The 15,836-nt window shown below is 44.2% G+C and overlaps 1 protein-coding gene across 6 annotated transcripts in view; it reads left to right on the top strand.

Annotated features, from left to right (window-relative positions):
• The window catches only part of col12a1b (collagen, type XII, alpha 1b), a 113,104-nt gene extending 99,896 nt beyond the window's left edge, over positions 1-13,208 (top strand). For 5 of the 6 annotated variants that reach the window (XM_063223176.1, XM_063223172.1, XM_063223175.1 and 2 more), the window contains 15 exons: positions 79-237; positions 1,054-1,131; positions 2,756-2,842; positions 3,149-3,202; positions 3,471-3,566; positions 4,456-4,509; positions 5,844-5,897; positions 6,019-6,072; positions 6,212-6,283; positions 6,898-6,933; positions 7,070-7,136; positions 7,806-7,988; positions 8,833-8,910; positions 10,236-10,406; positions 11,995-13,208. In XM_063223176.1, coding sequence (XP_063079246.1) covers positions 79-237; positions 1,054-1,131; positions 2,756-2,842; positions 3,149-3,202; positions 3,471-3,566; positions 4,456-4,509; positions 5,844-5,897; positions 6,019-6,072; positions 6,212-6,283; positions 6,898-6,933; positions 7,070-7,136; positions 7,806-7,988; positions 8,833-8,910; positions 10,236-10,406; positions 11,995-12,128 — 1,377 coding nt within the window. In that variant the 3' untranslated portion in view covers positions 12,129-13,208. Of the gene's footprint in view, positions 1-78; positions 238-1,053; positions 1,132-2,755; positions 2,843-3,148; positions 3,203-3,470; positions 3,567-4,455; positions 4,510-5,843; positions 5,898-6,018; positions 6,073-6,211; positions 6,284-6,897; positions 6,934-7,069; positions 7,137-7,805; positions 7,989-8,832; positions 8,911-10,235; positions 10,407-10,737; positions 11,111-11,994 lie in introns of those variants that run through there. The other variant, XM_063223173.1, reaches the window with a different exon arrangement.
• Positions 13,209-15,836: the final 2,628 nt, after the last annotated feature.

Genomic DNA, 15,836 nt, shown 5'->3' with positions numbered 1-15,836 from the left:
TATTTTCCCTTTTTGAACAGAATGTGCTTCAGAATCAGACCATGCATACCGTAACTTCTCGAATTCCTCTCTTTCCAGCTTCACATCCTGGTCTCCTCCAAGAGTGTCAAGTTGAACGTCGACTGCCAGGAGGTGGCCGAGAAGGAGATTAAGGAGGCTGGAAACACATCTGCGGACGGCTATCAAGTGCTCGGCAAGATGTCCAAGTCCATTGGACAGCGAGGAGAGTCGGCAACAGTAAGCTCTTTCTTGCGTTTCTCTTCTAAACCTCGGAAGTTGCACTTGGCACATCGGTGAATGTTGGGAGGATGTGAGGGGTTAAAGCAGGGGTGAGGAACCTATGTCTTGAGGGTCATTGAGGCCGTCTTATCCGACCCCCGATGTCATTTAAATGTTGTGCAGTGTCACATGAAATGCGACATGTTTTGTAAAGGAATTTTAGACATTACATCATATATTTATTTCAGGGGACCTAGAGAGGGTAGTAAAGGTGGCCGCCTTCAATATAGGCCTAAAGTGCAGGGGGAAATTCTGGTTTGTTAGTTAGAGGCCCTTGGAAGAAGTTGAAGTGGCCCTTACAATGAAAAAGGTTCCCCACCCCTCAGTTAAAGAATGTTGGGGTCTGTAGGCCTAGAATTTTAGCATCTTACATTGTTGTAGAATGTATGTTTTTTACACCAAACCCCCAAAAACATCATAGGCAGAAAAGAAAAACAACTGGTCAAGTGGGTTCATCTGTAATTAAAACAAGCCACCACTGGGATAAACACAGTTTATATATAGAACTGGATGGCAGCGTTGGTGTTATGGATACCAGCTTCATCGGCATGTGTTTCAGCCATTAGTAAATGGGAACTGCATCTCCATTGCAATAGCGGGAAATCTTTTTAAGCACACATGTGGCTGCGGGGCGCTAGTGAATGTACCATGTGAATTGCATTGCTTTTTGTTCTGTCCTTTGCATGTTTACAGTTCTATAGTACTTTGAACATGCAAAGCCCAAGCACAACAGACATACATGTGTAGCATTTGTTTTCATTCTGTCGCCCGCAGTTCCAGCTCCAGATGTTTGACATCATCTGCAGCCTCGCCTGGACGAGCAAAGACAGATGTTGTGACCTTCCATCCATGGTAAGACTGTCTTGAATCGGCACCTTGAGTGTAGTGGGCATTGGGTGTTGTTATTTACCCATCGTGCGTGCGTGCGTGAGTGTGTGTGTGTGTGTGTGTGTGTGTGTGTGTGTGTGTGTGTGTGTGTGTGTGTGTGTGTGTGTGTGTGTGTGTGTGTGTGTGTGTGTGTGCGCGCGCGCGCTTTGAACATTCATATGTACCTACATACAGTAGCTACATATTTTTGCATGACATGAACATGCATTAACATGAAACATGAATTACATGAACACGAAAACATGAACTATTGTGTCCCTATATGTATTCTACCACATGTCTTGAATGAATATGGATCTACAAATCTTAAAGGAGGCTGCATGCCAAAAGATCACAGCCTCTCATCAGACCACTACTGGAAACACATGTGTAATAATCAGAGTCTCAGAACAAGAGCTAAAGTATATTACATTACATTACATTGCATTGCATTTGGCATACGCTTTATAACCAAAGCGGCTAACAAACGAGGACATAATCATAGGCTGCATCACTAGCTACAGTATATAGTATTCAGTATATGCTTCCAGAGGTTTCCTTTCCCTCTCTTTCTTTTTGCTCTTCACGTCAGCCGAACTACAGTTTTCATGAATTTGGAAGGGATTTTGTGGTTTTCTGTTGTTCTCACAGTCGTCATCAGACAGAGGTATATAAAAGTGAAGGCGCTCTAGTGAGACTGACATTCCTAGCTAATGGCGGGGAACCTCGGTTATTAAGATGGGTGTTAGCTGATGGGAATTGTGGGAAATTCAATGGCTCTGAACAAACACGAAAATACAAAAGGGCCCAGTTTTCAGCATGAAATGGGCCTTGTCACAGGACGGATGCCATTGATTTGAAGTTTCGACCGTTTGCCAAAGCGAACACAGCCCGGTGGAGGATATTAAGCCCCCCTCTCTCTTTGACCACAAAACAGGATTCAGGGGATGCGTTAGCAAACGCCACGAACAAAGCTCATCTGTCAGCGTGCTGGAAACAACACGTCGATTCGCATGTGTCCGTGTTTGCCTCTTATGTACTGTACTGTGGCTGTGCCACGCACCCAATTGTCTGTCCCTGTGTTGAATATAAATCACGAACAACTGCTAGAGGTTGTGAAAGGACCCATCAGATTTGGTGGTCATTTGTTTTTTTGCCGTCTGGTGTTTTTGCGGACACTTTTCCTCAGCGGTTCTTAACCGACATCCCCTCCCCTGAATCCTGTTGTTCTGGGACATCTGTTGAGCTTGTTTTTGTAAACCGTACATGTATTTAGCTATTTACCGGAGTGTGTTTTGTGTTAAGTAGGAATTAAAAAGTCAACGCTTAATGGCCAATTTGGCTAATGGATGCCAAAGATAGATCCTCTAATGGAGACCAGTGATGCCTATAGGGTTAACACAAGTGAGTACACAAGGACAGCTCCTCTCCTTGGCTCCACGTCCCCCTTTTATCTCTCAGACAGGCAAAGAGACACATCTCTTTGATCTCAACTTAATTGCTGATGCTGTTTTCTCTCTCTCTTTCTCTCTTTCTCTCTCTCCCTCTCTCTCTCTCTCTCTCTCTCTCTCCTCCTGTCTACCTTCTGCTTACCTCTCTCCACTTACAGAGAGACGAGTCCAAGTGCCCATCTCTCCCTAATGCCTGCACGTGCACAACTGATAGCACAGGACCTCCCGGGACACAAGGGCCAATGGTAAGATCATCCAGAAAAATATGATCTCCACCTGTTTTTTTTGTCTTCCGCCACAAAAAAACCAAGAACACCCTCAAATTTATGGATAGTTCACAGTGGGGTGGCTTTCAGTCCGACAAGGCCCGGAAGAGACAAAACTTGAAGAGGACCTGTGGAGTAGAAAAAGATGCAAGGCAGCATCCAGCAACAGCATGACCCTCACTGTGAGGGTCTGGGAAAATTGCACTACTGCAGGGGGGCGCTGTGGGTCATCTTCAGTTCACCACTGTCACTCCTGCCAGATTGACGGTACTTCCTTTTTTGCAGGGTGCCCCCGGAGGCAAAGGTCCAAAGGGTGAGAGAGGAGAGAAAGGCCCTGCGGTGAGTATCGATCATACAGCCACTGTGACCCCACTCTTTTGATATCCAGTTCTGCTTTCTATTTGGAAATACGTGCAGACTGTAGCTATGGATTAGAGAGCCTTCAGTACAACTGACAGCATACTGAATCATTACTGTATGTGGCACATCCAGCCAGGAAGAATTTAGTTTTTCCTCGAAGCTTAAATCATGTAGATCTGTTTCGGTTGACTTGCAAGAACATCTTAACCCCGACCTAAATCAAAGACTTCCTGGTTTATCAAAACAGGGACAACTGGGCCCGATGGGAGAGATGGGGCCACCTGGGCCAATGGGGCTTCCAGGCCCACAAGGACCTAGCGGAATGTCGATTCCTGGCGAAGCTGTGAGTATTTCTTGCATACTGACGTTTTCGTCTTTTCGTCCAAAACCTACTTCTCTGTACTCTCCCCTGTCACCGTCACTAGCACTCCTGCAGCTCCCCAGTAAATTTCACTCCCCTTGCATCTCCCAGCCCAGGATCAGAGTGCCGGTTGTTTGTTATGCTGAATGCAGTGGCAAGTCCTGTGGCAGGGAGCTTTGCTGCCTACATTCCACCACGTCTGGGAACGTGCATTTGATATCTTCGAGCCCCTCAGACCACCTAATCTTTATGTGTCTGCATAAATCTGCCGCAGTTTCCTCCCTATAAAAGAAAGTGCTTACAGTATGCACTGTGGGTGCACACCGCGCTGTCAGAGCACACAAGAGGTGGCAGAATAATGTAAAACACCTTAGACACCCTGTACTCAAGGTATCCCTCTCAGATTTCACATGGCCTTGTTTGGTTTTACGTACATGTACATAACATGCACAAGGTATTGTTGTCTCATTTTGATGTGCAGTAGTCTCACAATACTAGTATGTTTGTATTAATCATTTGATTGAAATGTATATAGGAATGCACATGTGTGTTCAGCAGCGTCTCGTGTGCAGCAATCAAATATTAAATACTAGTCTTGTTTCCATAGAAATGTGCACCATTCTATCAGTGGAGCGCTGTAGTAGTCCCTGAAAGGACTTAAATACCATAGTACTACACGACTACAACTTAAGTTCTACATTAGACTTGGTCATTGCCATTCTGGTAACAGCACATTTACAACAGGGGCATGTTTTAGCAGTCTACAGTTGGCAATACAACAACAAACTTCTTTGCCAGGATTAGATGTGAACACTTCACTTTGATTGCTCTTAACCGTGTACCAAAAATGTTGTTCTCTTTATTACATTAGGGCCGCCCTGGACCAAAAGGAGAGCCTGGAGACTCCGGACTACCTGGGCAGAAAGTAAGTTATAGTTGTGGCTTTGAACAGGAAACTTGCTGTAATACAGAGAGCAGAGTAACGGCTACTGGTCTGGATCCGAAACCCTATGACCGAATCTCGGCTAGCGTTTCGAGCAAGCGAAACTGCACAGGCTCAGATCATAAAACTAAATTTTCATCTCTCGCTAAGCTGCAGATTTGCCAACTATAAAAACTTAAATCTTTTGAAGTGCCAAGTGATATGGCGCTTCTCCAAAGTCTTTCTTCTGCTCAGCTCAAGGCGACCAATGCTTGGTGCTTCTCCAGGGCTTTCTTGATTTGGTCACACCGCTCCTTATTTAGTCCCATGAGGAGAAGATCAGATAAGCCCGAGCTCCTCAGACCCCACAGGGTACAGAGTACTGGCACAGTTGCACTCACCTCATCTGCGATGCCTTAAGTTTGGAGCCCTTAAAACTGCTACATAAATAAATGAGTAAATAGGCGATTGCAATCATGCAGCATCTACCTCAAATTACAGGGTTCACACACAGAGCATGCTTACATCATCGCATGACTAGTGTGAGCAGCATACATCCAAGTATAACATGGGGCTGGATCAGAGAGACCTATAAATTCATGGAAATAGTCATTTCAACTCATTTGAATTCTGTTTCAGTTGTCTTCATTCTTCAAAACAGTCGTGTTATTAACTTTCTGGAGGAAATTGACTATTGAATGGTTCCTAGTTCTCAAACCCAAACACTCATTAACAGTTAGTACATGGTGCAAAAATCTGTTTTTAATGGCAGTAAATGCTGGCTGAAAACAATGCATCTGAACAAAGGCTTAGTACTCGCATAGCATAGCAGTTGTAGCATGTTGCTCAATTTATGCATAGCTCCCCTAATGACCAGGCTTCAGTTTGTGGATTAATAAATGCCTTGGATATGTGATTTGTGGTAAAAGTCAACATCCGAGTGAGCGCGGGGTAGTGCTTTGCAGGTGACGACTCCGAAGCAGATGTCATAGCAACATCCATTTAATGACTTTGCCGAGTGAGCAGCCCAGGTTTATAAAAGCCAATAAAACGGATCTGGAATATATTATGTTCCCTGTAAATCTTATGCCAAAGCATCAAAGCTGCAAGAGCATTGGGCTATAAAAACGTGAAGTGAGCGAGCTCTTTTGGAGCAAATGAGAGCTGAAAGGGGTAGATTTACTGTCTGACATGGTACCGGGGGTCGTCGGCGAAACAACCATGGACTTTGTGGTTGGTCAAACAGCCGATGACCTGTGTTGAGTTGTTGGGAGAGTGTGGTACTAAATTGCCATCCCCCCACCCCCACCCCCCGCCACCCCTCTCTTTTTTCCCAGGGTCCACCTGGGTCTTCTGGTGGTATTGGACCTATTGGACCTGCTGGACCAAGAGTGAGTAAACTCTGAGCACGTTTTCCCATAAAACATTAATTGTAACTGTACATGTGTATCAGTTCGCCATGGGCTGCAGTGCAGTGCAGCTCACTCTTTGCTGTTTGTTTTCTTTCTGCAGGGACCCGTCGGCAAAGAAGGGCCAGCTGGGCCTAGAGGTCCACCAGGACCAATGGTGTGTTTCTTTTATTTTGTTTTACTGCTGCTGCATTTGCCAAAGTGTTAATTAATCGGCTGTGTGATATGCGGTTTGGTTTGGTTCTTGGAGTGGTTCTTCTTCTGGTGGACTGAAAGGTGTTGTTGTTCTACTGCAGGGACCTCCTGGACCTCCCGGAGCTATTGGCCCCAGTGGAATTTCTGGAAAGCCTGGTGATAATGGTATTCCTGTGAGTACTGACGTTTTTTTGTGTGTGTTTTTTTCAACACCTGTAGCACAACTGCTTCCCATAATGTGTTTTAAGGCTCAGTTAAGCTCAGTACAAATCCTGTTGACTGAAGAGTGCACCATAGAGACTGTTTTCTTCCTCACACGCCCTGCCCTGAATAATGACTGGGAGAACATTTTGCTTTGAAGAACTTGGCTCTGGTAGACCTCAATTGTCCAGGAGAGAGCCTTAGTTGTCATGCAAAGATGGTGCGCCACGGTCAAGTGTTCAGTTATAAAAAGATAAGATTGAATCTCCTCCTCCTTGACCTCAAAAATAATTTGACATTCATTCATTCTAATCAGCCTTGGGTAGTAAAAGCCAGCCAGGTCGGTGTCCTGATTGGATGTGTGAACTTTGTGATCTTGTATCCCCGTCCATGCCATCAATTCAGTGGTTGAAGACATCCCCACTATTATCACACACAGCACCATTGCATAGTTGATGTCCTCTGGCTGAGGAATCAGCTGAGCTTGCTGCTTGTCGGAGCTGATGTTTGTGGGCGGACAAAGGCCTGATTTGAATGTTGTGGATGTCTGCACACTTTGTTCTTACCTCTCTTCACTGTGTTGCAGGGAGCCACCGGGCAGAAAGGAGACAGGGGCGACAGAGTGAGTGATGTTTTCAATTTTCCCGAAAGAAACGGTCCATGGTAGAATTAACTTTTTCCCCTTCTCGTGTCTTGCTCTTTGTATACCCACCAACCCAACTAAACATGTCTAACTTTTTCCCCTTTCGTTTGCATAGGGCGATATTGCCTCCCAAGGCATGATGAGATCCATTGCCCGACAAGTCTGCGAACAACTAGTGAACAGTAAGAACATCATTCATTTCCTTATTGGAAACAGATGAGGGCTGTAAATGTTGAGGACCAACGGCTTTATTAATTATTTGCTATTCTTCGAACTGATTCTTAACAGAAACAAAAACAGAGAGGCCTTTGATTTTATCACTTCAAGGTGTTTCTTGATCTCATCTGGCATTTATGTCACTGCTTTTTTTATGGGGGTTGTGGGAAAATATACAGATAGGCGTTACATTCACTGCAAGACTGCACCATGTAAAAATGAACACGAGCTTCATTAGTGAGTCCGACGGAATCGCTTCAGGGTCGCAGTGTGAAGAACACACTATTTCCCTGTTGCCCTCAAACATGTGATTTGTTAACAAGACCAAAGGACTCTTTGAGGGCTCTACAAGGCCTCAGATGTCGTCATTTGTAGTCCTACAAACGACCTCTATTCCCATTGCCTGCAAGGTCCAAGATCCGTTCATGAGTCCAAAGGAATCTTTTGGGGTCCTACATCATTTGTTGACATTTGTAGTGCTAAAAAATGTCTTCTTTCCTCATTAACTTCAAGGTAAAAGAAGCTGTTGCCCTCAAACAGTCCAAATGACTTGTTTAGTGTCTTCCATCAGTGTCTTCCATCAGCCGTTGCCATTTACATTGTTATGAATGACCTCTGTCCCCATTGCCTTCAAGGTCAGATGAGCCGCGTCAACGACCTCATCAACCAGATCCCCAGTGGTATCCGTAGCAGCCAACCAGGACCGGCCGGACCTCCTGGCCCATCAGGACCTCAAGGTCCCCGCGGAGAGCCCGGAAGGATAGGCAGGAACGGATTCCCCGGAAATCCTGGATTGCCCGGAAATCAGGGCGAGAGAGGTGCGCTATATATACCCCCGCCCTCACCCCCACCCCCAACGCATGCTCCCCATTCTCTGCATGACATGTGGCTCTGCTGTTGCTGCTCACTCTGCCTGTGTAGGGAGAGAGGGAACATTTATGTCATTGTGGTAAAACAGGTGCAGACTTTGCAGTTTTGTTTGATTGCTGCAGTGGTATGTCACTGCGCTGATAGGCGCTTTATGGGTTTTCCATTGCAAACGGCCTGTCCCAGCCCATGTGGCTGGCGCGCGCGCCTGACTTTGATGAGCATGCTTTGAGTTAGCATCAGAGAACTTCTGACGCTTGCGTGCTTGTGTGTGTATATGTACCGTATGACTGTGCTGGCGCTGTCTTGTTTCCCTCTCTGTCTTGCATGTTTTTCCCTCTGTCCCCACAAATAATGCAAGCCATTCTTGCTCTCCCTGCATTGATCCTATGCGTCGCAGTGGTAGTAGGATGCCAAAGGGCTAGCCAGTTTAAAAATGCATGTCTTGTACACTCGCATCCCCCCGTCTAGCAGCTAACAACTCCTTTTTGATTCAGCCTGTTTCAAATCAAAAGTGTTTCCAAAATATCCTGCCGGTGTTCCCACTAGTATTTCCATATCAGTCTTTGCAATCTTTCCTGTGGCTTTTTTGGGAAACATGTTTTTGTCTGTTGTGTGGGTGATGATGCGGCCCCGCTGGCTAAATGCAATGTTCCTGTGGTGTGTGTGTGTGTGTGTGTGTGTGTGTGTGTGTGTGTGTGTGTGTGTGTGTGTGTGTGTGTGTGTGTGTGTGTGTGTGTGTGTGTGTGTGTGTGTGTGTGTGTGTGTGTGTGTGCTGTTTTGTGCCCTATACAGGCGTACCTGGTGAGAAGGGAGACAGAGGCACCCCTGGAACTGGCCAGAGGGGACAAAGGGGACAGCCTGGCCCTCCTGGTGAGTAGAGAGGACATTCCAAAATACATGTGGTCAATCCAGGACCCTGTTTCTCGACAGTGTCGTTGCTAACCAGTTAGCAACTTACTTGGTTGCCAATGGGAAATTGCATGGCAACTAAGTAAGTTGCTAACTTGGTTAGCAACGACACTGTCGAGAAACGGACCCCAGGCTACCACACTCTGCGCATCCATCCCCCATGCTGCCCTGCCTCCCTCAGCGTAACGCAGTACATGAAAAGCGACCCCCCGCCCCCTCCTAGCCACCTCACCTCACCACCCCAAACCAGTCAGAAAAACACAATATACTACAGTACAGTTCTCGGAGAAAAAAAGAAATCATAACATTGGGAAGCAAAAAAAGTAACCACAAAGAAGCACTCTCAGAACTTGACTGTACATCAACTTCACAGCCAGCCGCATGGATTATGTTATCCTTGGGATTGCTGTCAGATTCTACAACCACAGCTTTTGTAGCCAAGAGTGTGTTTGGTGTCATCGAGTACATACATACATACAGGGCTTGGCCTGCTGCTTCTGGCAAGAATGAAGGATGGGTTAACTGTTCATCTGACAAAGAGAGTCCGCCATATGACACTTTTTTCCTCAGGGCTGCGCGGCAGTCCATCACAGTGAAAGCCCTTGTCAAAGCAGTGTTAGCAAAGGACCGAAGAGGTCAATCCAGCACACATTTATTTCCATCACTTTTTGAAAACCTTGACTGAGATGGAGCACTTGCTGGGTCACGCCGTTGCACTCCTCCAGATAAGTTAAGGAGCGAGAATGAAATATGGAGGGTTAAAGCCTCTATCGGTCGATAACACCTGTGGCCCGTAGATGTATCTCTCTGTTTATACGCCAGCTGGCACTCAGGTCCGCACTTCACATCTGCGATGCCCTCAACCTTTTTCATTTGCATCAAAGACGTCGTCCTTGCGCAATACACTCTATACATAGTTAATCATTGAAAATATGCTATCTGGCCAAAAAAGACATGAGAGGGAAAATGGCCGCCAACAGGCCGCCATAATTTCAGCCATCACTGAACGCTGATGTACTGTGCAACATCTAGAGAGAGTAGAGAGAGAGAGAGGTTCCATTGGCCCATTGTTTCCGCGTTCTATTATTGCAAGGGGGAGGGGGGGAAATCCCCCCTTTAGGCAGACCTAGACAGACCTAAGGACTGTTCTATTCAATGCTAGGAGCATTATGACACGCCCCTTTAGACAGACCGGAATCTGGTCATGTTGGGTGCCCATAGAAACCTATTATGTTGGCATATCTCTATATACTAAAGAATCTCTGGTAACATCTCTCCCACCACAGGACCTCAAGGTGATTCCAGGACAGGACCCCCAGGACCATCAGGGTCTTCCGGGGCGCGTGGAACCCCTGGCCGCAATGGCGTTCCCGGGGTGAGAGGACCGCCCGGTCCCCCAGGGTACTGCGACTCCTCCCAGTGTGTCGGCATCCCGTACAACGGGCAGGGGTACAGAGGTACGTCCTACTGAGGCGCAACGACGGTGGCATGATGACTTAACGCTAGGTTATAGTACGACCCATCCCGATGTGACCCCAAACCCCTCCTCCTCCTCTTAACACTGATGGCATGCCATAGAAAACAATGCATGGACATAATTTGTTAATGTCTTTTGTTTTAATGATCTGTAGCATTGAGGCAAACTGCTAAGAGTTACATAACATGTAAAAAAAAGGAGGAATGTTAACCGATGTTTGACCTCTTTGGCTGTGTACGTATGAGAGAGAGAAACAAAGCACTGGTTACTTGGTGACGTCTAACCTGTCTGACATCTCTGACCTGTTGCAGGATCACCATAGTAAACCTTTAAAAATCACCTGTGCTGCTTTCACTTTGAAAACCCTGAGAGACAACTGTTTCTAACCACCGACGAACTGATTCAAGAACATTGAACCCATTAAAAAAAAAAAAAAAAAAAAAAAAAAAAACCGAAACACATCAAAGAGCATAACAAGTGGACTGGTACTAACAACAATTCACAACTACTAGAAACAGACAAGCAACGGTGATGACAACAACATAGTAAGCCTGTTTGCATCTTGAAGCCGAACGGCAAACAGAACAACCACTTCGGGCCGGGTGAAGGAGCATGACCACAAAGCAAAACAACAAAACAAACAAGCAGTTTTTTTATTACTAACATGGTGGCCAAGTTGGGAATCCATTTTGTTTTGTTTTAACCTGTTAACTGCGAGGTGGTACCTGTAAATAAAACTAATTGTGCCTTGTAAATGAATCACATTCACTAAACTTAGTAGTTTAACACCCTGTAGTAAAGCTTGTGCCTTGTTACCCTGTTGCTTGCCGAATGCCAACACGAATGCCTCTCTATTTTATATGTAACTGTGTGCCTTTCAAGTGATCAACCCATAGAAATCTGCTCAGGTCCAAGATATGAAGCATATGCCTGTTTGTATACATGTGACCCTGGAGGTTTTAGTCATACCATTTCCTTTTTCCTAACAAACAAAACCCAACAACACTCATAAGTGTATGTGCGCAAATGAGAATTGTACTTATTTCCATTTTGTTTCATGCATTTTAGCTATCTTGTTCAAACACTATTTTGTTGCAAATGTGTTTGTTGTTGACAGTTTTGTTTATTTTAGCAAATGCCACATCCCAAATGCATGTGTAGGCTGATGGTACAATTCTTGATCCATTTAATTTCTGTGGATGTTGGGGGTGTTTTTTTTAGATGAATGAAAAGTGCAGTAAATTTGATGACTCAGATCCCCTTCGCCCCCTTTTTGAAGAGATTAGTCTACCCAGCACAGATGACATGCACAAATGCACTGAAATGTTTACAATTCCTTCCCGTCAGTGCCTTTGACTATCTGTAGCTGATGATAACAAGACGACCACATTTATCTATTTTTTTCCCCCATCTTAATGCCAAAGCCATCTGTGGTCAACTATCATGTTTTTTATAGACAACGATGCAGATTTATTGCATGCACAGTAGATTTAAGTATAGTTTACATGTCGAAACTGGTCTACACTCGTAAGCCCAAATGCTCAACTAGCCAACCAAATATTTTCAAGGAGAGCGGATCCAGCCCGATGCGGACCCGCAAGTAGTGGCCATGCAGGAGGGAGCGGAATACGACGACTCAGAACATGAGAGTCGGCGCAAGAGGTCTGTATCGAGGAAGGTCTCAAAGAGGATAGCAGCATAAAGACGCAGGTGCTGTTGAGATGGTGTCCACTCCATCTCCTCTATTGTATAAATTATATATATATAAATAAATAAAAATAAATAATTGTGTTGTTGTTGTTGTAGTAGTCACTCTCAGATATGTAACTGTGAAGGGATATGCACACTTGACATCGCAGAGGGGCTCTCTCTTCTCCACCCTCTCTTTCTCTTCTCTTAATTTGTCCATACCTTTTGTGTTCAGTGCACACACATGCAAACAGAAAAAAATGAATAAAACAGAAGGGAAAGTGAGCAAAAGAAAAGGAAATTGTTTTCCATGTTTTTTATTTTATTTTTCGTGATCTGTGATCTGTTACTTTTTTTTTCCTTTTCAATTCACTATGTGCCATTGCTTGTAACATACCCGCATCATGTCTTCATTCATCCAATGATAGCCGTAGCATTTAACAAGTTCAAAAAGAAACACTACATCAACATAGACCGCAATTGGAAGGATATTGGTTCGAAAGCAATTGTATAGAATAGCACAAGGGGGTGGGCCTGTGTGTTATACAATCACAGAATCCGCATAAATGCCTCATTATAATTGTCTACATTGTTCTGTTGCAATTTCATAGTCCTACGTCATCGTTACTCTGCCACTGCCATGTCATGGTCACGTGACAGCATCAACCGAGCTGTTTCTCACTCTTACATACTTCAGTTAAACATGATTTCCTTTTTGTTATTTTAGACCTAATATTTATCAGTTTTTATTATATCAAGTCACAGCAGATTTTACCAAGTGTGGAATTGCATGTCTGTGGTGTATATTTAGTATGTTTTGTTTTTATTTGCTTTATCTTTGTTTTTTTTGTTTTTTTTTGTTTTTTTTGTTTGTTTTCTTTTTTGTTTCGATTGTTTATTTTATCTGGATATAGTTGTTGTCATTGTTGTTCTATCATTATCTCGTGCAGTTGACATCTGTGTGCAAGACTATGGATATAGTATTGCTGCTTTATGTTTTAAACTGCAGATTGTGAATTCCACAGCCTTATTTTTCTTATTTATTTCTGAAACCAAAGAGGCATTTTTCAATAAAACTACTGAAAATTTAAAAGCTGGAGTGTTGTGTCTTTCCATGAAAAAGGAACATATTTTTTACATGACCTGATGGCTGTCTCAATGAAACAGGAAATGTCTCGACAAGCCAAAGATTTTAATGGACCTAGACAGAAACATTTAGCCTACAAACAGCCACTGGTATTAGCCAGTAAGTGTCATTTGGTTGTCAGAACAATAACAATGAGAATCAAATTACTGGTACACACATTCATACCGAAGTACACCCAAGTTTAACTCATGATTCCTGGCTAGAAAAAAGGGCAGCCCACCCCTTTGCCTATACAGTAGGGACAGTAAAGATAGATATATTAGTAGTTGTTTTTAATACTCTTTGCAGAATAAACCCACATGTAAATTGCAGATTCTGTGAGAAAAAAAACAGTGCCAGTGCTGTTGCTAGTTTATTGGTATTTTGCAACAGATATGACATGACTTGAAGTGTATCAGCAGGCTGGTTTATAAGAGCTTGTATGGTAGCGGGTGGTTTGGTAGGTTGGGTTTTGAATCAGGCTAACAGGAAGTAGTAGGCCTAGGTAAATACCTGTAGACCAACAACATTGGACACCTGGACACCTTCTGTGAAGAACCAACAGGCCTTTTGGGGGGGCTTTTCAAGCCTGTATTGTTATTTATGAGACAGGATTGTGGAGGAGAGACAGGAAGTGAGTTGGGATAGAGAGATGGGGAAATGCCAGCAAAGGCTGGGAATCGAACCCGGGTCAGCCACGTAGAAGACGAGTGCCCTACTGTTAGCGCCACGCTAGGGCCGCCACCAAGTGCTTTATGGCTCTTAAAAATATGTTTTCAGTATTATATTCACATGTTGACCTTTTTACAGGTGTTCAGTGTTTTGACATACTGTAGGCTAGTGTAGCGAGCTAAATAGAAGTACATGTATAACGATGATGATCATTATGTTTCAGATGATTTTAATTACAAGCCGATGTAAGATTAAGTGAATGATTACCAAACATTTATGTAACTCCATTGCCGCCCAGATCTGCTCAGGGCGGTACGATTTGATCTGCTCTATATGGTAGGTGACATTCCTGGGCGTTTGCCAATGATTTAGAGGCATATTTTATGGCTTGTAGTACTTCTGGTATGTCTCATCCTGACAGATCTGAGAGTCTAACTCAAAAGGGATGCCTAAAGGTGTGGCAGGCCGTAGTTATGCCCTGTGCCATCTCTTATCGATATCCAAACCCTTTGAAGTCCCTCCAAGGAGGCTTTGCCCTTCACTGAAATATGGCAGACATGGATTCGGGATTCTCTCTCTCTCTCTCTCTCTCTCTCTCTCTCTCTCTCTCTCTCTCTCTCTCTCTCCCTTTGTCTCTCTCTCTCTCTCTCTCTCTCTCTCTCTCTCCCTCTCTCTCTCTCTCTCACACACACACACACACACACACACACACACACACACACACACACACACACACACACACACACACACACAGGGCAGAAAAAAGAAAAAAGGGGATGAAAAAAACCCCACCTGTTTCATCTTACAATGGGTTCACTCTACTAACTCTACAATTTCACAAAATGAAGTTTACACTGATGAGATAAACACCGAAGATGCTTTGCTACAAGCAGAGACTGCAGGAGCAACTAAGATGTGGAAGTTGAAGCTCAAGACGGTGGACTGTACTGGTGTTCCTTGTACTATTGTATTTTATTGTTTTACTGACACAAGGCTACATTATGTAAACTAGACACCTTGATGAGTTTGTTTAAAAAAAACAATGTATACTACTGTTAGTCATAGCATGTCCAGGCTTCAGCGAATAAAAGCCCAGCCATGCACTATAGTCCTTCTACCTGTGCACTTAGCACTGATGTTTTCAACCATGGAGTGGAGTAGCCGCTTCAGAAAATGTTTGGGTCAAATACTCCATGCCAGGGTTTATACTTCATGAAGCTGCAATTGACACCTCTGGTGGAACATTTCACTCATGTAATAACAACTTGAGCGTGGCGCTGCCTGAGCAGTGTAAAATGTTCTATTTCGACCTGCCTTTGGCTTAAAAAAAAAAAAAAAAGGAGCATGGTGTTAGCACATTGATGAGTCACCGAACGCTGGACGAGAAGCACGAAACAGCTTTCAACATTGCGGGTTAGCCACATGTCAATGTGAGACCTAATTCATCAAATTGCACTACTCTGATTTATGTAGGCACCAACTTGGTTCGTTTCATTTTCGGCAACAGAGGGGGGACCTCATCAAAAGCCAGTGAAAGCTGAAATGAAAACTAAAAAAAGGAATAATGATGGAACGAGGCCATATGTCTTTGCAGGCTCTCCCACAAAAGAGGGTTGGGGTTGGGGGAGCACTGAGGTAAACCACTACTAGAGTGTTAAAACCAAATATCATAAGAATGTGCAAAAACCAATATTTTAACTTCTTGCAATCACCCATTATTGTTCAGAACAGGATACTAATTCTTCAGAAAACATCATAAGCAGCCCCTTGAGGGAAGCTTTCAACACTTCTGCAGACTACTGCTGTGTTATTGCTAGAGGGAATGAGCAGGAAAGGTCTAGGCTAGAGAGAGTAGAGGAGTAAATTAAAATGGCAGTCATGGGTAAGCGGTTAGGGCGTCAGACTTGTAGCCCAAAGATTGCC

Source organism: Engraulis encrasicolus, chromosome 18 (assembly GCF_034702125.1).
Source record: "Engraulis encrasicolus isolate BLACKSEA-1 chromosome 18, IST_EnEncr_1.0, whole genome shotgun sequence".
Classification (NCBI taxonomy): domain Eukaryota; kingdom Metazoa; phylum Chordata; class Actinopteri; order Clupeiformes; family Engraulidae; genus Engraulis; species Engraulis encrasicolus.
This window is presented reverse-complemented; position numbering and strand designations above follow the sequence as displayed.